The sequence below is a fragment of the Myotis myotis genome, unplaced genomic scaffold, assembly GCF_014108235.1.
Source record: "Myotis myotis isolate mMyoMyo1 unplaced genomic scaffold, mMyoMyo1.p scaffold_m19_p_7, whole genome shotgun sequence".
NCBI lineage: Eukaryota > Metazoa > Chordata > Mammalia > Chiroptera > Vespertilionidae > Myotis > Myotis myotis.
Window position 1 is genome coordinate 86253597 of NW_023416379.1, and position 22127 is coordinate 86275723.

Below are 22127 nucleotides of genomic sequence, written 5' to 3' on the forward strand. Positions count from 1 at the left end.
ATGGATTATATACTTGTCCTTGCTTGCTGGCTCACAATAAAGTTCTGCCGGGAGCCGGTCTGGCTCCCGGCAAAGTTCCATCTCATAAAATCATCTTTTTGCTGGCAACTACTGAGCATTCAGATCCAGTTTGGTCGGTAACATGATTCTGCATATGGGTCAGAGTAATAAATGGTGGGTTGTTTGGATATCTTGAGACAGAAATCAAAGAAGTATTCAAACACTAATGAAGGCATTTAAAAAGGATAAAGATGCTAGTGTGATGGGGCTTCCACATATCTGGGATAATACAAACATCAAAAAGAATCACTGTAACTGAAAAATGATCAGAAAAGGACCACCCTAGTCAGTTTGGCTCAGTGGTTGAGCGCCAACCTATGACCAGTAGGCCACAGTTAAATTCGCAGTCAGGGCACATGCCTAGGTTGCAGGCTCAATCCCCAGTGTGGGGCATACAAGAGCAGCCAATTAATGATCCTTTCATCATTGATGTTTCTATCTCTCTATCCCTTTCCCTTCCTCTCTGAAATCAATAAAAATATATTTAAAAGAAAAGCAAGAAAGTGATTATTACAAGAGTCAAGGTAGCAGTTAATTATGGGGTAGGAAGAAAGCATACAGTGGGTTTCTAGGATGCTGGAGATGTTCTACTTCTTGACCTGGAAAATAATTTCATGAATGTTTGTTTCATAATTACTTATTATACTGCATATACCTGCTGTGTACACACACGCACATATTATACTTCACAATTTAACACAAAGATATAAGTTTTCAGGAGGAAAAAAAGTCAAATAAAAACAAGAGCCTTTTATAAAGAGAATGACAATATTTTACCTGCAAGAGTAAGTAGGCTCTCCTACTTTAAAAACACGACCACAAAGATGAGAAGGTTTGTTTGCTTGTTCAAGTTTTGGAAATCCAAATGCAGGATCTTCACCACAAATGTACCATTCCATTGGTCCCAATAAGACAAGCTGTGCCAGCATGTCTTCTCTCTGTGGAAAAGGGTTGGGACCCCTGCAGTAGATTTTGGGTACATAGTGGGCTAAATGCTGGTATACTTCTCTAGTGAGGTCAGTAGACTGCAGCCATTTCTGTAAACAAAGAAAAAAGAAAAAAATGTTTTAAACAATGTCAATAAACTACTAATTTGAATAAATCTACTCTATTTTCTTTTAGGTACAAAAATAATGGTAAGAGTCTTATAAATTATTCTGTTGACAACACTCATCACTGAATGTCTTCTTTCCAAAAAAGGGCAAAATTTAAAACCAAATCCAAACTATTTTAGAATTCTACTTAAAGTGAAAGTAAAATTAAAGTGAAAGTAAAATTAAAGTGAAAGGAGCCCTTCTTCCTCAAATCTAGAAGCAATCTTCTGTAGGCAGTACAGGAAAATGACCACATCAAATTGTCATATAAATCACTAGCTACTGAGCCCATTCATTTCTAATGCTTTGTTCAAAAAAATTTTTTTCAATTTCTTTAATAAATTATTTTCAATTACATTCAAGAGACATTATATTAGTGTCAGGTCACAACATAGTGATTAGGCATTTATATACCTTATGAAGCGATTACCCTGATATTATGACTGTGATTTGAATTCTCTTTATCAGTTTGCCGACAGGAACAGCATGTAGTGAACATCAACAGCCAATACATTACTTATATTTTCGATTGATTAATATGAGATGACATGCCACTCTTATGAATATCAGTCCACAAGAGACTTTGTTTCACCGATATGGCTTCTTTCCCTGATCAACCTCACTATAAGCCCTTTCCTCTTCCTTCTCCCTGCAATAAACAAACCAAAAACAGCCACGTTTTTGTTCCCAATCTTTTTTAAAAAAATACATTTTATTGATTTTTTACAGAGTGGAAGGGAAAGGGATAGAGAGTCAGAAACATTGTTGAGAGAGAAACATCGATCAGCTGCCTCCTGCACACCTCCCACTGGGGATGTGCCCACAACCAAGGCACATGCCCTTGACTGGAATCAAACCTGGGGCCCTTCAGTCCGCAGGCCGACGCTCTAGCCACTGAGCCAAACCAGTCAGGTCTGTTCCCAAACTTTTATGTTCAACTACCTTTGATAATTATACTGATAGCAAATGGGTACTGTGATATTATTATTTATAATATACTAGAGGCCCAGTGCATGAAATTTATGCACTCAGGGTGGGAGGGGGTGGTCTCTCAGCCTGGCCTGTGCCCTCTCGCAGTCTGGGAGCCCTTGGAAGATGTCCAACTGATGGCTTAGGCCCGCTCCCCACGTGGGCCTAAGCCACAGTTGGACATCCTTAGCGCTGCCATGGAGGTGGAAGATGCTCCCGCCACCGCCACTGCGCTTGCGAGCCCTGAGCCCGGCTCAGAGCTTCTGGCTGAGTGGCGCTCCCCCTGTGGGAGCGCACTGACCACCAGGGGGAAGCTCCTGCATTGAGCATCTGCCTCCTGGTGGTCAGAGCGCATCAAAGCGACAGGTTGTTCCGCTGTTTGGTCGATTTGCATATTAGCCTTTTATTATATAGGAAATTTGGCCTTTTTCCCATTGCTGGCAGATCTTTGATAAAACTCTTGAAATTTCCAATCTACAGACCTCACTAGAGAAGTGTACCAGCATTTAGCCCACTATGTACCCAAAATCTACAGCAGGGGTCCCACATTTTGTAAGGGAGATAAAGGTGAAAGGAGTGTCTTTTGTTATTTATCACAAGCCTCTTTGAGGAGCTGGTTGCCAGGGGAGCCAACCCAGTGATTAGAAGGTTGAAACTTACATTCTCCACCTCCAACTCTGGGACGGGAGAGGGCTGGAGGCTGAGTTAATGGCAATGATTTCATCAATAATGCCCACATAACAAAGCTTCCATAAAAATCCCTAAATGTTGGCTTTCAGAGTTTCTGGGTTAGTAAACACACTGGGCTGCAGGCACAGGGCATGGAAGCTCCGCACCCCTTCCCACATACCTTGCTCTATACATCTCTTCCATCTGGCTGTTCCTGAGTTGTATCATTTTAAAATAAACCAGTAATCTATATCCTACCTAATAAAAGAGAAACATGGTAATTGGCATACGACCGCTACCCTTCCCATTGGCTAATCAGGGTGATATACAAATTAACTGCCAGCCAAGATGGCGGCCGGCAGCCAGGCAGCTTGCAACTAACATGAGGCTTGCTTGCTTCAGTGACGGAGGACTGCAACGTTCCCCGCCTGCCTTGCCAGCCTCTGAGCTTGCAGTTTAAGAAACATTGTAACGAATATAGAAGCTAAACAAAACCCCAGAAACCAGTTTTCAGCCGGCTGGGATCTCAGAGCTGGAGTTGATACAGGTTTCGATTATAGAACCAAAACAAACCAGATACCTGCTTTCAGGAGAGGAGGCCTAAGAGCTGGAGCCCCAGAGCTAAAGCTGGCCCAGAATTAAAAAAAGAAAAAAAAGAAAAAAAGGACCAGTTGGGAGCTTCAGTCCCAGCCTGAAAACAGCCCTCAGCCCCTCACCCAGACTGGCCAGGCACCCCAGTGGGGACCCCCACCATGAAGGGTGTGTGACCAGCTGCAAACAGTCATCATCCCCTCACCCAGGCTGGCCAGGCACCCCAGTGGGGACCCCCACCCTGATCCAGGACACCCTTCAGGTCAAACCAGCCAGCCCCCACCCATGCACCAGGCCTCTATTCTATATAGTAAAAGGGTAATATGCCTCCCAGCACCAGGAACAGCGGAGCCGCGAGGCCTCCGGGCACCGGGATCAGCATGACAGGGGGCAGTGCCCAAACCCCCTGATCGCCCTGCGGCTCTGTGTGTGACAGGGTGCGGGGCCACAACCTCCCTATCTGCCCTGCTCTATTCATGACAGGGGAAGGCGCCCCAACCCCCTGATCAACCCTGCTCTATGCCTGATAGGGGGGAGCTCCCCAACCCCCTGATCAACCTGCGGCTCTGTGTGTGACAGGGTGCAGCGCCCCAACCCCCTGATCGGCCCTGCTCTGTGGGTGATAGAGGGTGGCGCCCCCCCCCCCGCCCCCATGGGCCCCGCTCTGTGTGTGATGGGGTAGAGTCATAACCTCCCCATCGGCCCTGCCCTGAGTGTGACAGTGGCGGCGCCCCAACCCCCTGATCGGCCCTGCTCTGTGGGTGATAGAGGGCTGCTCCCCAACACCCTGATGTGCCCTGCTCTGTGCGTGACAGGGGGGAGCTCCCCAACCCCCTGATTGGCCCTGCTCTGTGCGTGACAGGGGGTGGCGCCACAACCTCCCCATCGACCCTGCCTTGAGTGTGACAGGGGGCGGTGCCCCAACCCCCCAATCGGCCCTACCCTGAGCATGACTGAGGGTGGCATCGCATCCTCACAATCCACCTTGCTCTGTGCATGACAGGGGGCGGCGCCCCAACTCCCCAATTGGCCCTGCTCTGAGCCTGACCAGGGGCTGCACCTAAGGATTAGGCCTGCCCTCTGCCACCCGGGAGCAGGCCTAAGCCAGCAGGTCGTTATCTCCTGAGGGGTCCCAGACTGTGAGAGGGCACAGGCCAGGCTGAGGGACCGCCCCCCCCCCCCCCCGAGTGCACAAATTTTTGTGCACCGGGCCTCTAGTATATATATAAAAGCCTAAGCGACCGTTCGGCAGTTCACTATGATGCGCACTGACCACCAGGGGGCAGATGCTCAACGCACAGGCATGGAAACATGGAACAGACTGATGAATCTCAGAGGGAAGGGGGGAGGGTGGGAAGAGATTAACCAAAGATCTTATATGCATACTAGAGGCCTGGTGCACAGATTCGTGCACCGGTGGGGTCCCTCAGCCTGGCCTGTAGGAATCGGGCCAAATCTGTGCACTGGGCCTCCGACATCCCCCGAGGGGTCCCAGATTGCAAGAGGGCACAGGCTAGGCTGAGGGACCCCACCAGTGCACAAATCTGTGCACTGAGCCTCTAGTCTAGTAAATAAACTAGATGTTCTACCAAATGATTGAACACAAAGAAAGGATCATGCAAACTCCCGATTTGTAGTCAACTCAGACGAAACTGTGGATAACTTGAGGACAGTGGTGAAGCAGGAAGTCTTGTGGGACTGAGCCCTTAATCTGTAGGATCTAATGCTAACTCTAGGTGTATAACATCAGAATTGTAGGCCACCCAGTTGGTGTCTCAGAGAATTACAGAACTGCTTGGTGTAGGGAACCGCCCCCCCCCCCCCCCCCCACACACACACACACATTGGGCAGCCAGAGTATTGGTTTAAGTGTAGAGAGAAAAAGAAGAAATAGAGTTTCTCCTTTCAGATACCAACTCAACATGTCCAAAACTGAACTAATGATCACCCCCCACACACACCAAAACTCTGCTATTACCATTACTTCCCTATTTTAGATACCAGCATACACCTAGGTATCTAAACCAAAAAAAACCCCCTGAAAATATTCCTCTTTCTCACCCCAATGTCCAATGAAGTCTTGTCCATTTGGCTTCTTAAATCTTTATTGCATCCATCCATTTCTTTCTCTCCATCTCCACAAGCATTAACTCCACTTAGTCCAAATCCCCCATTCCTATCTTTCACCAGAATTAGTGCAACAATGTCCTAAATGGTGATCTCCACACCTCTTACCCCTCTACAGTCCATTTCCCAACCTCACTACCAGAGTGATTCTTGAAAAAGTCAGCTTCTCCTGGTACCGAGAATCAAGTCAGCTCTCCCAACATGATTTACAATGTCCCTGCCTTGTATCAATACCTTCCGGTCTTCTCCTCCAGACCCATATTGGCTCCTTTCTCTGCTTTAGGCTATTTTCTACTCATTTTTCAGATCTCAGCTTATGTTTCACTTTTTCTAAGATGCCTTCTTTACCCATTCCTCTCCCCCATCTCCCATTTCCATATACCCCCAGGTCTAAAACAGAAGTTGGCCTCAGTGGGCATTTAGTAAAATCTGCTAACTGAATGACTATAAATACGTTTACACTACTTACTGTCACATTACACTAATATTGTGGAAAGACTCTCTATGTGGTTTCAATGAAAGCAAAGACAGAGCAGATCCAGGCCTGCAGACTCCAAAAACTAAACCAAATAAGCCCTAGGTAAAGCATCTTTTAAACCACTTCCTTTCTGTTCCCTTTCTATTTCCTGAAGTCTTTTCCCTGCATTCTGTCACTTACCCCTGCCTTCACTGCCAATTGAGTTGGTATGTTTATTTGCCCTCCATACTACTGTTCAAGTGATGTCTAACACAGTAAAACAACAGTATAAGATCTTCATTTTAACTATTTGTACAATCTTCAGCCCACGTCCTTCCAAAAATAACATATAAAAAGAGATTTTAAGTATTCATGAGGTGTTATATATTAACTTTCTAATCAATTTCACATGGCAGATAACTTTTACTAAAATGTAAAAATCCTGTTCATAAGTTACGGGGCTGTATGGAAGCTCTATGCAGGTAGGGAAGAGACTAAATTATTCTTAAAATAACAGCATTTCTTGAGAGACAATCCCACAGGTTTAAGAATTTTTTCTCCATTTATTTATTTGTTTGTTTATAAATCCTCACCAGAGGACATGCTTAGCAAGAGGAAGGGGGAGAAAAGGAGGGGGGGGGGGCGGGGGGAGAGGGAGAAAAGGCCAACAACATGGATGTGAGAGAGAAACAATCCGTTGCTTCCCATATGCTCCCCGCCTGGGGATAAAACCTGCAACCCACGTATGTGCCCTAACTGCAGCCTTTCAGACTACGCTCAACCAATTGAGCCACCAGGCTGGGCTCTTTCCCCTTTAGAGCAGTAGCTCTAAATAAAAATTACATACATACTTCAGTAATTATAAAAGTGACAAGAGCCCTAACCGGTTTGGCTCAGTGGATAGAGCATTGGCCTGCGGACTGAAGGGTCCCAGGTTCGATTCCGGTCAAGGGCATGTACCTTGTGATGTTTCTCTCTCATCGATGTTTCTAACTCTCTACCCCTCTCCCTTCCTCTCTGTAAAAAATCAATAAAAATATTAAAAACAAATAAATAAATAAAAGTGACAAGAAAAAAAAAGTTAAGGCCCTGGGCTGGGGTAGCTCAGTTGGTTAAAGCATCATCCTGATACACCAAGGTTGCAGGTTTTATCTCTAGTCAGGGCACATCACGAAGCAACCAATGAATGCATAAATAAGTGGAACAACAAATCAATGTGTGTTTTTTTCTTTCTCTAAAATTAATTAAAGGCAAACTAGAACCTAATTCTTTGAACTAAAAACCTTTTCTTTTTTTTTTGGTTACATCCAAGGGTACATGTCTAGTTTTTCACCCATTGCTAGTAAACCCTATTTAAAATATGAATATAGAGTCAAATTATCCTAAGCAATTTACTGTTCATGAATGAAAAATTAAGCATTAAGAGTTAATGGATTCCCAGGTGGGTACTAGAATTAACGAGGGTGGGGGGAGGTCACTTCATAAATCATATAATTGTCTAACCACTACACTTTATACCTGAAACTAATATGAAATAATATTGAATGTCAAATGTAATTGAAAAAAATATTCAAAGAATTCACCTCCATGATCCTGGAAAATTATGATTTAGGCAATCTTACTTTACAACACATTTAAAGATTTTGTTTTAAAAGCAACTTTTGTTTTTATTTTTATGTTCCCATTTCTCTTAAAACTTCACTTGCAGCCCTGGCTGGTGTGGCTCATTTGGTTGAGCGTTACCCTATGGACTGTGAGGTCCCAGATTCGATTCCCTGTCAGGGCACATGCCTAGGTTGCAGGCTCAATCTCCAGTAGGCACATGCAGGAAGCAGCTAATTGATGTTTCTCACATCGATGTTTCTTTCTCTCTCTCCCTCTCCCTCCCTATAAAATCAATAAAAGTATATTAAATGTATATTATTAATAAGAACAAGCATTTCATTCTAAATATTATTTATCACACATTATTCCAAATTATTAAAAAGATATAAAATCTGATTCAAGAAAGGCAGGCATAGCCCTGGTCAGTGTGACTCAGTTGGTTGAGCACTGCCCCTTGCACCAAAGGGTCACTGGTTTGATTCCCGGTCAGGGCATCTCTCTCTCTCTCTCTCTCTAAAATCAATAAAAACATTAAGAAAAATGGCAGGCATATATTCCAAATTCAAAACCATGCAGCCAATTAGCGATCCTTTACAGGCATTTTAATGTTTTTAATTTAACAATATATAAATCAAAGTACCTTCACATGAGACTTCTATACCAGAGATACTGAATCAGTGATTTGCAACAGTATAGATTAAAAGGGGGGAACAGTTGCAAAGAGAAAGTGAGCAGGAAGAAAAACTTTCTGGCTGCCTTTCAAAATAATGGCTCATGTATTTCTCTAAAGAATAAAATTTACAGCTTTTCATATTAGTTCTCACTAATATAAGCTGATTAGGTAAGTGTTTAACATGAAAAACTATTGAGATTTCTAATTGGCTGCATGTTAATTTGCCTTTATTTCAGACACTTGTGGCTGTCAAACCACTATGCACAACAGAGTAATAAACACTATCTTATTAGGAGCCCTCCATAGGGAAGTAAAGAAACTGTCAACTCATTCCACTAAAGTAAACATGTTATGACAATGTTTCCAAGAGCTTTCCTTTTTTGAATGCTATATTTAAACCTGGGGATAGAGAGCAACTACAAACACAACAATAAAAGATTCCCTAGAGGTTAGCTTCTTATTACATTATCTAATTATTATTCGATATCCAATTAAAACTGTATCCTTTAACCCCATTTGATTTTGCTTTCAAGCAAGGGTAACCAACGCGTAAATTAATTGTAAAGCGACAATTGCTAGTCCTGAAATGGAGTTTTCTGGACTATAAATTATTAAGAAATATTTAAACAAATCATATTATGAGTTGTAAAAATGAAGTAAAAGCAGTCACAAATAAAAATAATATGCAAACTCAATAATAAAAGACAAAAAAATCTAATTTAAAAATACACAAAAGATAGGAACTGAAACTTCTAAAGAAGATATACAAATAGCCAAAAAACTCAGGAAAAGATGGTCAACATCATAAGTCACAGGGAAATACAAATCAAAACACACCCAACAGGATGGCTATAATAAAAAAAGACAGTAACAAGTGCTGACAGGATGTGGAGAAGTCCACATCCCTCATTTTCTGTTGGTGGGAATGTAAAATGATGTAGCCACTTTGGAAAACAACTTAGGGGGTTCCCCAAAACATTAAGCATAGAATTACCAGGTGACAGAGGAATTCCTCTCCTGGATAAAAGCGCAAGAGAAATAAAAACATATGTTCCTACAAAAAAATTGTACACAATGTTCATAGTAGCATGATTCACAATATCCAAAAAGTGGAAACAACCCAAATGTTCATCAAATGATAAATGGGTAAGTAAAGTATGGTATATGCTTACAATGCAATATTATTTTGCAATAAAAAGGAATGAAGTATTGATATATGCTACAATACAAATCTTGAAACACTGTTAAGTAAAAAAGCCAGAAACAAAAGACAACAAACATACTGTACCATTCTATTTATATGAAATTTCCAGAATAGGAAAATCAATGGAGACCAAAAATAGATTAGAAATTGCCTAGAGTTTGGGAGTTTAGGTGAAAAGGGGGACTGACAGCTAATGGGCATAGGATTTCTGTTTGGAGGTGATGAAAATGCTCTAAATTGATTGTGGTGAGAGTTGCACAACTCTGTCAATATAGTAAGCACCATTAAATTGAACTGTGCATTTGAATTATATGTGGAACTTACAAATTTTAGAGCAAAAAATAACCATAATGAGTATGTTATACTTGGGGAAAATATATTTACTTTTTAAGTCATGATCATCCATCGGAACATCCAATCAGATCAGTGGAGCATGCAACATAGCAGACTCAAAAAGTGTTGAGAAAGTGATGCTTGTGGAGCCAATTCTACCAAGTAAAGGAGAAGACTGAGAAGGGAGGCCTCTTTAATATCCTAAACGTAAAATTATTGAAGATAGCATCTACATGCGTTATTTATGAAGCATACTATTCAGGATAGATGGGAGATCACAAATAGTGATCTCATAACAGGAGAAGCTGTGCGTAAACAAAGCGTGGGAAAGATGACACTAGTGCTTATTAAGTAATTTGAAATGGATGTGATCCCAACAAACTGTAGTATCAGAGGTCTGAAGGCTGCAATAGCTGCTTTCTAAACTTGTTTGCCCTCTCTAAAATTTACTTCTAACCTGAGAAAACTTTATCAATTCATTTTAGTTTGTCTCTGTCACCAGTTTTGTAATTGGCTTCCCCAGGAACCTCAACAAACTGAAGCTCTAATCTTCTTGGAAAGACTGGGAAAATAGAGTACATACATAGCCTGTAATTCTGGGCCAACAGATACAAAGTTCGGTGGGAGTAAAAGAAAATACGACTTTGGAGTAAATAACAGATTAGCTATCAATACGGATAATAAGATGACATGGAGACGGAAAGTCATGATGACCATTTTGCTGTTTACCTGTAACACTGCTTTTTCTTTTTCAAATCTCTTTGATAAACGAAGGCCAATGGGGGCTGAAAATCCTTGGTGGTTGTAATATTAAGCAGAAATGAAAACTGCCCAAACAAGTGGGTTAAAAAAAAAAATAATGAAAAAAGCGAACACTTATCATTCAACAGTGTCGTCCTTTAAACTCTTCAGCTCTACCACTCCTGCCATGTATTCCATCCACTCTGACTTCGGTGTCCTCCTCAATTCACCCAAACAGCCCCCACGGTGCTCTGCCAAAATGCTGTTTCTAACACTCGGGGTGTTGACGTTAGCTTTCTAAAGCGAAGGCCCCAGAGGCGGGGCCCGCGATGTTTTGGTCCATTCATAATCAGTCGGGACAATCCGCTCTAATGGGTGTTCCCTGTCCTTGAAGCAAGATGCCCACGAGCCTATGGACGTAATCAATCGCCTTACAGCCCTGCTGCCGGCACGAGCGCATTCCCCTTACAGTTTCTGCACAAACCCGGGCTGGGATGGTTTACGTTTGGGGCATAACTGTCCCCACTGTGCTATGGCCCAACCCAACGCTATTAACTTCTGTGTGTTGACAGCTGCTCTCTCAACGTTACATAACGTCTGTTCTCCACCCCACTACCCCAACTCCTAGAAAAATTATTATTATTTTTTTTATCTCCCGGCCTCCACCACTACTTTCTCACACTCAGTGCACAAGTCGAAACACTACTTTCCGCACATTCATCAACACTGTCGACGGGCCAACCCGTGTAAAAACGCACCGAGGAGAGGGAGGGGGAGGGGGAGGGGGCACGGTACCGTCGGCATCCCTCGGCGGGCGCGCACGGCGGTCCCGGGAACAAAGTCGGGGCTCGCGCAAGGGGGCATTTCTCGGCGGAGGAGCCAATGCCCCGCTCAGCTCAAGAAGCGGAACCGGGTGGAGAGAGTGGGGCGATGACACCTCCAACACCAAGAAGGCTCTTTCCTCCGCTCTCGCAAGACCTGGCATACGCGGCAAAGGCGCTGATGCTGGGGGCTTCATGGGAGTTGGGGGGTGGGGGGAGGAATGGTGAAGAGCTGTTGGTTCTGGGCAGGAGGGGGACGTAAGAGGTGGCCGGTGCACAGCGCAGCCTTCGGGCTGTTTGAGAATAAAGAGGGGAGGGAAGGGGCCGCTCCCCGCTCGGGGAGGCCGGAGAGCCGGCCGCTCCGGGATTTCCGGGAGTCGGTCCTCCCACGGGGCTCGGCCTGCGACGGCCGGACGTCCCGCCCGGGGCCGGCACTCACCCCCGCGGTCTCCTCAGCCGAACATTCCAGCAAACTCTGGTCGATGGCCGGCACCTCCGGCTCCAGCTCCGACGCCATCTTCCCTCGTCCTCTTCCCCAGCGCTAACGCCGCTGCCGCCGCCCCAAGGGCCGCGGCCTCGCTACAGCCCGGGGGCCAAGCTCGCCACCCCTGCCCCGGGCAGTCGGTCCCGAGCCGTCCAGGCGGCGGCGGGCGTAGGAGACGGAGAGTAGCGTGAAGGGAGCGGGACAGGAGGGATCGCGACCTCCGGTAGCTCCCTGCCGGGCTCGGCGCCCGAGTCCAGTCACTGCCTCGTCCCTGCGCTGGGGAAGGACACGGAACACCCCCGGCCTGGCACGGTCGCTCGCTTCCACCGCGTACCGGACTGGGAGAGGGGCAATACCACCCGAGAGCGGAAGCAAAGCTCCCTGGGAAATGTAGTCATCCCTCGCTAGGCCTTGGAGAATTGTGCCCTTATAGGGTAGGCACAGGGGCATTGTGGGAGTTGTAGTCCGTCTGCTAAGGAAATTAAGCAAAGGGCAGGTGAGTGGGCGGGGCTTCTCTGCACAAGCGAATCATGGGAAGAGAATATTGGCAAGAAACGCCCACCTGGCCCTAGAATAGAGGCAGGTGGATAGAGCCTCAGCCTGCGTACTGAAGGGTTCTGGGTTCATTCCGATCAAGGGCACATGCCCGTTACCGACTTGATTCCCCCAGTTGGGGGCGTGCGGGAGGCAACCAATCAATGATTCTCTCTACCTCTCCCTTCCTCTCTGAAATCAATAAAAATATATTGAAAAAAGAAAAAAGAAGCACCCACCTGGAAAGGGGCGGAAGAGCATGATATTGTGAGAACTGTAGTTTTATTTCCCCAATCCCATTTGTTCATTTTTGTATGGGCAGATTCTAGAACAGTGCCTCGCACGTGGTACACACCTAAGTACTTTTCAAAGCCTTGCGGCCAATGAATGAATGAATTACATTCTATTCCTATAGTTCTATGGCCCTGTCATTTATAATCCCATCCTTTAGACTAGTAACGGGTGTGAACATTACCCAGGCGTTTGAAGCTTTTACAACATGTTTAAATACTATTTTAAAGGAAACATTTCCAAGCAAGTTAGTTATGACCACTTATCAGAATTTATAACAAGTCTTGCTGCAAAGGAAAAGGAGTCTACCAAGCCAATTCAGAGATTTACTCTTGATAGGGACATTTTACAGAAACAGATAATCATTAGATTAGGTACAACATAAAATTATGTTTGGTTAGAGACAGGCATTTGACTGACAATTGAAGTGAATGGGTTTCTTAGAACAAGTCTTAAATTCCCTTAGATTTATCAGGTAATTGCTAACACATTTTATCAGGTATGCTAGTTTATTCTCAGAAGGAGATTGTGAATTACATTAGGGAAAAAAAAGTTCTGACTCAGTCTAGGTTTGGGACATATTTTTGTTGTTTTGTCGTTGTTAACAATACTATAATATTAAGTAAGATTTTTTTAAAAGGAAATAAAAATTGCCCATAACCTCATAGTCCAAATAAGCCTTGTGATCACTTTTAAAAATAAGTTAGCAATTTATAAGGTTAGAAATGTATAAGGTTAGAAATTTAAACTCAATAGAAATATTTTTAAATAAAAACTACCCCTCTTACCACAAGTACCTCTCCCCAAAGAAAAGAATTTTTAATACTTTCTTATGATTCTATCCAGAAAAATGTATGCATACATTTGCATAGATATCTAGAATGAGATATCCTCAAATGTTCTTCTGGGTATTACTTTTTTCTTTGCCCAACTTCCTTACACTGATGAACTGCCTAGTCAGAATGAACCTGGCAGTAAATTGGGATTGTTACAATCCAGAAGCAAAGATAATATCTTTCTAAGGGTCCTAACACAGAATTAAAGACAGTAAAATACATAGATTATAAATAATTTTATGCTCTTAACATTATTATTTTCTTAATTCTATTACTTTTGGATTGATTTTAATGTTACTTTTCTAAATTTTCAAATTGGATGTTTGCTATTAATCTTTTTCTTTCAATATGTACATCTAAAGCAGTGGTTCTCAAACTTGAGCATTTACTAGAAATGCTGGGAGATCCTGATAGGATACAGATTTTTGGCCCAGCCAGCGTAGCTCAGTGGTTGAACGTAGACCTATGAACCAGAAGGTTACGGTTCAATTTCTGGTCAGGGCACATGCTCAATCCTGTGTGGGGCAGCCGATCAATGATTCTCTCTCATCATTGATGTTTCTCTCTCTCTCTCTCCCTCTCCTGTTTTCTCTGAAATTAATAAAAAAATATATATTTTTTAAAAGTTAAAAAAAATTATGGAGAGTGAAGGTGAAGATGAGGAGTAGGAGCAATGGATCGGTTGGTTAGGGGGGCATATCTGAGGATGGGAGAATTGAACTGAGCCCTGAGTAAAAAGAAAAGAGCTAGTCACCTGACGATGCTCTGGGACAAGAGCATTCTAGATAAAGAAAACAGTGAGTACAAAGGCCCTGGGGCTGGAACAGACTTGCACTGAACCAAGGGCAAGAAGAAAGCTATGGCTTTATGGCACAAAGTTTTCAGATAAATTAGTAAGTGCTATGCTCACTAGTAATAGTAACAGGTATATTATTTCTATTCTTTATTAAAACCCTTTCAAATATGTGTTATTTTCAGTTAAAACACAATGAAACCGAGGCTCAGAAAGATAAGCTAACTTGCCCAAAGTCACTGTGGTAGATTGATTGCAGTTTTATGGCCCTAATTAATGGCCTTCTAGTACCCACTCTCTTTGCTGTGTGACTTTTCCAGTCTTTGAGTGGAGTCTACTTTCTTCCCAGCCTTTGAATCTGAGCTGGCCTTGGGTCTTGCTTTAGAAAACAGAATGCAGGTGGAAGTGACAATGTACCACACCTATATCCCTAGATGTGGTCTTGCACACTCCACCCTCCTTCTTGAACCTTGCCTTTTCCATGAGAACAAGTTAGGGCTAGCCTACCGGAGGATGAGAAACCACAAGGAGAACAGAGGTACAGGGGTTAACAGACAGCCTGCCGAAGCCTAGAAACAGAAAAACTGAGCTGACCTGTGGGTAGCTGTGGGCACCTGAGGGAATGCAGGGAGACCAGAAGAACTGGCCTAAATTGCTGACCTGCAGAATTGTGAACTAAATGTCATTTGAGCCATTGAGTTTAGAGGTAATTTTATATGCATATGTAGCTAATTAATTCAGTCACATAGTTAGATGAGAAGCAGAGCTGGCATTTGAGCTAAGGTTTCTCTAAGTTGAACACTCATATTCCTTCCATGCCATTGTCGTTCCCCCTATATACCCATTTCTAGGGAAATAAATTTATTCTTTCATAATTAAAATAACCAAGCTAATATATAATAGGCCAAAACCCAGTCTCACTTTTTCTTGAGAAATCCCCCCAAAATCAATTGGCCCTGGGTGCCTGGGTATGATAGGTGGCCCACCCAAATGGGCCTTTTCCATAGTCTTGTCCACTCTGAGCCTCACTTTCCTGCTTTGGCTCTCACCATTTATATTATTCCTTCTGACCCAATAAACTCCCTTATAAGAATTTATCCTCTGGCTATCCTTTTAGAAGTCCGTTAATCGATATGAATGAGGAATTTCATTCAGTATTATTTTAATCACACAATACAGTGGAAAGAGCCAATGAGTTGATCAATAAGGTTAAATACGTTTATATAATGGGATACTGTGCAGCCATGAAAAATAATGAAGCATTATTAGGTTAAAAATCAATGTGGAATTCTGGCATCTAATATGCTGTAGACACAGGAACATGAATAAATGCATGAACAGGGTCCTTACCTTTATTGGACTCAGGTTTTAGCTCTTCTGGAAATAAGACAAACTGTATTAACTAAACCACCATCACTCCCAACACAAATACCTAGAAATGTTGGCTAAAAATATGATTGTAAATGCATATTTTAAAGATTGACACATCCAGTGCCATTCTGATGTGTTTTTGTGATTTTTCTTTCTGGAAGTTTGTAGTATTCTCTCTTTGTTCCTGATGTTCTAAAATTTTCCTATGATTTGCCATGATAATTCTGAAAAAAATGAGAAATTAAAAAACACTCATATCCTGTAATCTAGGGATTCCAGCTCCAAAATTTTATCAATCCCACAGATGTACTCATATAAGTGCAAATTTAAAGAGTTACAATGTTGTACAAATTTGTTTTCAAAAAAAGAAGGAAAAGAAAAAGAAGCCCTGGCCAGTATGACTCAGGTGATTGAGCATTGTCCTGTGTGCTGGTTCGATTCTGGGTCAAGGCATATACCCAGGTTTCGGGTTCAATACCCGCTCACGGTACATTCGGGGGGCAACTGATCAATGTTTCTCTTTCCCTTCCTCTCTCTCTAAAATCAATGTTTTAAAAACTTAAAAAAAGAAAGGAAAAAACCCCCTAAAGCTGCTTCCATTATCTCAAAATAGCTTCCTGTATTGCTTCTTGGTTGTTTTTCCATTTTAGGCCTTAGTTATGTACTTCCTGGTATGAAAGATAAGGCTTTCACTCTCTTTCGGCCACTGTCCCCACCACATACCACTCTCCCATTCCTCTATCTTCCGAGTATGGTTATATTGTCATGCAGTTAGGTAACTTTCCAGAGTTTACATTGTCAAGCTGATAAAAGTTATTTATAGCTGAGTCATACCGTAAATTATGATGACTTTTGTTTTCCTGAACAACTTTTTGTTTTCCATGGAGTTAATAATTGTCTTATTTTTTATTTTTATCATTTCCTCCGAGCACACCAGGATATTCAAGACCCAATTCTCCAATTGCTACATCTCTCATTATACTGAGACACATCCAGTCATCTATAAACTTTACCCTGTAGAAACCTCTCCTGGAGTTTTCCGCCCTCCTCCCAATGGACTGGGTGCCCTGTTAGCCAGCAGTGGATTTCCTGCGAAGCTAATGAATCTTATGCTTTAAGCAATGTATCCACGTGACCCTGAGTTTTGTAAACTTCGCAAAGTAAGATAATTTAATTGTGATTGGTTCAACTGACTGTCTCTTCCCTACCCAACTTTCCATCTATCGCTTCTCTTTCACAGTGACGTTTGGTGATCCAATCAAGGGGAGGTAAGTTGGAGATCCACTCGGTTTAGATTTAGTTGAGTTCATTTATGTAGTTTGCATCACATCTGTATAAAGTTAGATCAGTGTCAGCGAACCCCTGTAGGAATAGCTTCAGGAATATTCCTCCCTCCTACTGCACCAACTCACCCTGGGTTGTAACCTGAAGTTGCAGGGTCAAAGGTTACAATAGGATATGAGCATGTCCTGTGGTGTCTGGCAGCGGAAATAGATGAGTAGGGGAGGAGAAACAAGGTCTGAATGTAACGGAGCCGGAAGCTAGTCTGTGGAATTTTTTTGTCCTTTCATCAGAAGTAAGAAATTTTAAGTGTTGGATTCAGTTCCAGCAATTCAGTTCTCTCCCGGCAGAAATACACTGGATAATGTAACACATGCAATTATAAACACACTGTACATTTTTCGTTTTTGTGGGAAACACATAAAAAGAATTTGTCAGAATTCTGATTAACCTGTAGCAGTATTACATACAGTACTATGCATATGTGAAGCTGTTTATTTTATACATCTCTGCTCTCAAAAATAAAACAACTTTTGATTAACCGTGCTCAAGGAAAGACTGAATAATCTCCCTACCCTCTCTACAGAAAAATATTACAGCCGAAACCGGTTTGGCTCAGTGGATAGAGCGTCGGCCTGCGGACTGAAGGGTCCCAGGTTCGATTCCGGTGAAGGGCATGTGCCTGGGTTGCGCGCACATCCCCAGTGGGAGATGTGCAGGAGGCAGCTGATCGATGTTTCTCTCTCATCGATGTTTCTAACTCTCTATCTCTTTCCCTTCCTCTCTGTAAAAAATCAATAAAATATATTAAAAAAAAAAAAAGAAAAAAAAAGAAAAATATTACAGAATGATTGTCATATGAAGACATGATAAAAAAATAGACAGCTTTCACTCAAGATTTTTACATTCCATCTTATTTTAAAAGGCAAACTTGTAAAAAAATATTGATCTCCTATTAATGATAGGCATGTTGAAGTAGTTGGCAGGAAATGTACTGACATCTGCAACTTGCTCTATCTGTACTGCATGAAAAAAAAGATGAGTTGATGGGTGGTTAGAGGAGTAGATAGATGGTTAGATATGTGGTAAAGTAAGTATATTAAATGTTAAAGGTAGAATTTAAGTGATAGTATATGGCATTTCTTATAAAGTTCTTGCAACATTTCTATAGGTTTAAAATTTTCGTAGTAGGGAGGTAAGTTATGCAGCTGAAAAATATAGAGGGAAAAAAGCATTAGAAAAAGGATCAAGCAATTAACTCATAAAATATTCTTTTTTCTGGATTTGGGGATATTTGTGGTACTTATCAACCTTTTAACGTAATTTCTTATTATTTCTTTTTAATTCTACATAAATATTCATTATTTTTTGTAATTTTTTGTTTTCTTTTCTTTTTTTTAAAGAAGAATTACTATAGTTTATTGTTTTTTAAAATTCCTTTTTCAACATATTTTTATTGATTTCAGAGAGGAAGGGAGAGGTAGAGAGAGATAGAAACATCAATGATGAGAGAGAATCATTGATTGGCTGCCTCTTGCACACCCCTACTGGGGATTGAGCCCACAATCTGGGCATATGCCCTTGACTGGAATCGAACGTGGGACTCTTCAGTCCACAGGCCGACGCTCTATCCACTGAGCCAAACCAGCTAGGGCATATTTTATTTTCTTAAAGAGGATCCCTAAATTGTATAAAACTGAGACCCCACAAAGCCTGGATCTACTCCTGCCTGGTGCACAGCAGACATTCTGAAAACTCCACTGTCTCTTTGGAATCTCCATTATCTTTAAGATTCCCTTCATCCCTCCTATGTTAAAGTTCATGATTACTGGATCCTATGCCTTCTTCTTTTTTTTAAAATCCTCACCCAATGATATATATATTTTTAAATTGGTTCTCATCAATGTGAGAAACATCTATTGGTTGCCTCCTGCCTCCTGTATTTGCCATGACCGGGGATTGAACCCTCCACCTTTTGGTGTATAGGGCGACACTCCAACCAATTGAACCACCTGGCCAGGGTCCTGTGTCTTAGCTTCTATATTCTTGGATTCACCCTCATTATGGTGAAACGTATATTCCAGTAGCTTCCTGAGAAAGGTTGCATGAAAAAATTAACTTTTGAGACCTTGCAATTATGAAATTATTTTTAATTTACTCTTTCACTTGATTGATGGGTTGCCTTTAGTAAACAATTCTAGATTGGAAATAATTTTCCTCCAGAATTGTTTTTTAAAGATTTTAAAATTGATTTTTAAAGAGAGAGAGATGGGAGAGGGAGAGAGAGAGAAAAGTCAATGTGAGATGAGAGCATAGGCTGCCTCCTGCATGCCCCCTACCAGGGATCAAGCCCGAAACCTGAGCGTGTGCCCTGACCAGGAATTGAAACCAGCAATCTTTTAATGCACAAGATGACGCCCAGCCACCTGAGCCACACCAGCCAGGCTTCCTCCAGAATTTTGATGGCAGTTCCAGTTGTCTTCTATCTTCCAATGTTTTTATTGAGAAATCTAGCACCATTCTGATTTCTGATTCTTTATCTCTGATCTTTTTCTATTTCTGGAAACCTAAAGTATATTCTTTTTATCCCTAGAGTTCTGAAATTTCACAATGATGTGACTTATGTGGATCAGTATTTTTTGTTGTATGTTTGTTTTTTATTTTCTTTATTGATTAAGGTATTACATATGTGTCCTAATCCGCCCCCCCCCGCCCGCCCCCCCCCCCCCCCCGCTCATGCCCTCACCACCCTGGTGTCTGTGTCCATTGGTTATGTTTATATGCATGCATACAAGTCCTTTGGTTGATCTCTCCCCCTTACCCCCACCCTCCCCTACCTCCCCTCTGAGGTTTGATGGTCTGATCGATGCTTCTCTGTCTCTGGATCTGTTTTTGTTCATCAGTTTATGTTGTTCATTATATTCCACAAATGAGTGAGATCATGTGATATTTATCTTTCTCTGACTGACTTATTTCGCTTAGCATAATGCTCTCCAGCTCCATCCATGCTGTTGCAAATGGTAGGAGTTCCTTCCTTTTTACAGCAGTGTAGTATTCCATTGTGTAGATGTACCATAGTTTTTTAATCCACTCATCTGCTGATGGGCACTTAGGCTGTTTCCAAATCTTAGCTATGGTAAATTGTGCTGCTATGAACATAGGGGTGCATATATCCTTTCTGAATGGTGTTTCTAGTTTCTTGGACTATATTCCTAGAAGTAGGATCACTGGGTCAAATGGGAGTTCCATTTTTAGTTTTTTGAGGAAACTCCATACTGTTCTCCACAGTGGCTGCACCAGTTTGCATTCCCACCAGCAGTGCACAAGGGTTCCTTTTTCTCCCCATCCTTGCCAGCACTTGTCATTTGTTGATTTGTTGATGATAGCCATTCTGACAGGTGTGAGATGGTACCTCATTGTCATTTTGATTTGCATCTCTTGGATGATTAGTAACTTTGAGCATGTTTTCATATGTCCCTTGGCCTTCCTTATGTCCTCTTTCGAAAAGTATCTACTTAGGTCCGTTGCCCATTTTTTGATTAGGTTATTTATCTTCCTTTTGTTAAGTTGTATGAGTTCCCTGTAAATGTTGGAGATTAAACCCTTATCAGAGATAACATTGGCAATTATGTTCTCCCATGCAGTGGGCTTTCTTGTTGTTTTGTTGATGATTTCTTTTGCTGTGCAGAAGCTTTTTATTTTGATGTAGTCCCATTTGTTTATTTTCTCTTTAGTTTCCAATGCCCTAGGAGCTGTATCAGTGAAGATATTGCTTCGGCATATGTCTGAGATTTTGCTGCCTGTGGATTCCTCTAAGGTTTTAATGGTTTCCCATCTTACATTTAAGTCTTTTATCCATTTTGAGTTTATTTTTGTGTATGGTGTAAGTTGGCAGTCTAGTTTCATTTTTTTTGCATGTATCTGTCAGTTTTCCCAACACCATTTATTGAAGAAACTGTCTTGATTCCATTGTATGCTCTTGCCTCCTTTGTCAAATATTAATTGAGCATAGTGGTTTGGGTCAATTTTTAGGTTCTCTATTCTATTCCATTGGTCTATATGTCTGTTCTTGTGCCAGTACCAGGCAGTTTTGAGAACTGTGGCGTTGTAATACAGCTTGATATCTGGTATTGAGATCCCTCCTACTTTTTTCTTCTTGGTTCAGTCTTTTGTTGTTGTTAATTCTCACCCGAGGATGTTTTCCCATTGATTTTCAGAGAGAGTGGAAGGGAGGAGAGATGGAGAGAGAGAAACATTGAAGTGAGAGAGACACATCAATTGGTTGCCTCCTGCATGCACCCCAACCAGGGCCAGGAATGGAACCTGCAACTGAGGTAAGTGCCTTTGACCGGAGTCGAACCTGGGGCCCTTCAGTCCACAGGCTGATGCTCTATCCGTTAAACCAAACCCGGTGGGGCAATGTGGATCAGTCTTGGTGCTGTGCACTAAGTGGGCTCTTTCAATATGAAAACTCATGTCCTTAAGGTCTAGAAAATTTCAAAGAACGTGTTTCTAAAAAGAATGTTCCCCATATTTTTCCTCTCTCTCTCTTTTTTTCTTTTCTTCTCCTGGAACTCCTGGGCCAATCTCTTTCTCTTATCTCTCCTATTTCCACTAATGTGTCCTTTTGCTTTTCATTCTGGGAGATTTCCTCAACTTTATCTTTAATCCTTTTAATGAATTTTAAATTTCTTCTTTCCATTTTTAATTTTCAGGAACTCAATTTTATTCAGTGACCATTCTTTTTAAAAGAACATCTGCTTTCGATAGTTTGTCTCTGAGGATCTCAATTATAGGTGTGGTTTTTTGTTTTGTTGAAGTTTTCTTCCCTCTTACATAGTTTCTGTTTTATCCTACTTCTTTTTCTTTCCAGCTAGTTTTAATCTTTATTTTTTATATTAGAGGCTTTAAATGTTGTCCTTGGCTCATTTTTAAGACTGGGAAACTAAAAGGTGATGAGATGTCCTGAAAGCATGCGTAGGGCATATCAATGGTGAAATTTGCTATAGGATGATCAGCCTGGGATGTTTTGTTGGGAAACCTTTGATGTCAATATCTGTAGGTCTTTCCTCTTAGTCGGGTCATGTTTCTCACAGAAGATCCTTGGTCTTTAGCCTGGATGGCAAGATGGCCCTATCTTTTCCCACTTTCAAGGGAGAAGTCCAATATGACACCCACTGTCAGAATTTGCAG

At 42.0% G+C, this 22127-nt stretch overlaps 1 protein-coding gene across 16 annotated transcripts in view; it reads right to left on the reverse strand.

Annotated features, from left to right (window-relative positions):
- UBR2 (ubiquitin protein ligase E3 component n-recognin 2) overlaps positions 1-21387 on the reverse strand; it is a 122946-nt gene extending 101559 nt beyond the window's left edge. For 7 of the 16 annotated variants that reach the window (XM_036318121.1, XM_036318122.1, XM_036318118.1 and 4 more), the window contains exons 1-2: positions 1585-1815; positions 838-1097 (exon numbers count right to left, since the gene is read on the reverse strand). In XM_036318121.1, coding sequence (XP_036174014.1) covers positions 838-1097; positions 1585-1668 — 344 coding nt within the window. In that variant the 5' untranslated portion in view covers positions 1669-1815. Of the gene's footprint in view, positions 1-837; positions 1101-1568; positions 1816-2973; positions 3026-8609; positions 8616-10511; positions 10841-11783; positions 12164-21380 lie in introns of those variants that run through there. The other 9 variants (XM_036318123.1, XM_036318124.1, XM_036318131.1 and 6 more) reach the window with 7 other exon arrangements.
- Positions 21388-22127: the final 740 nt, after the last annotated feature.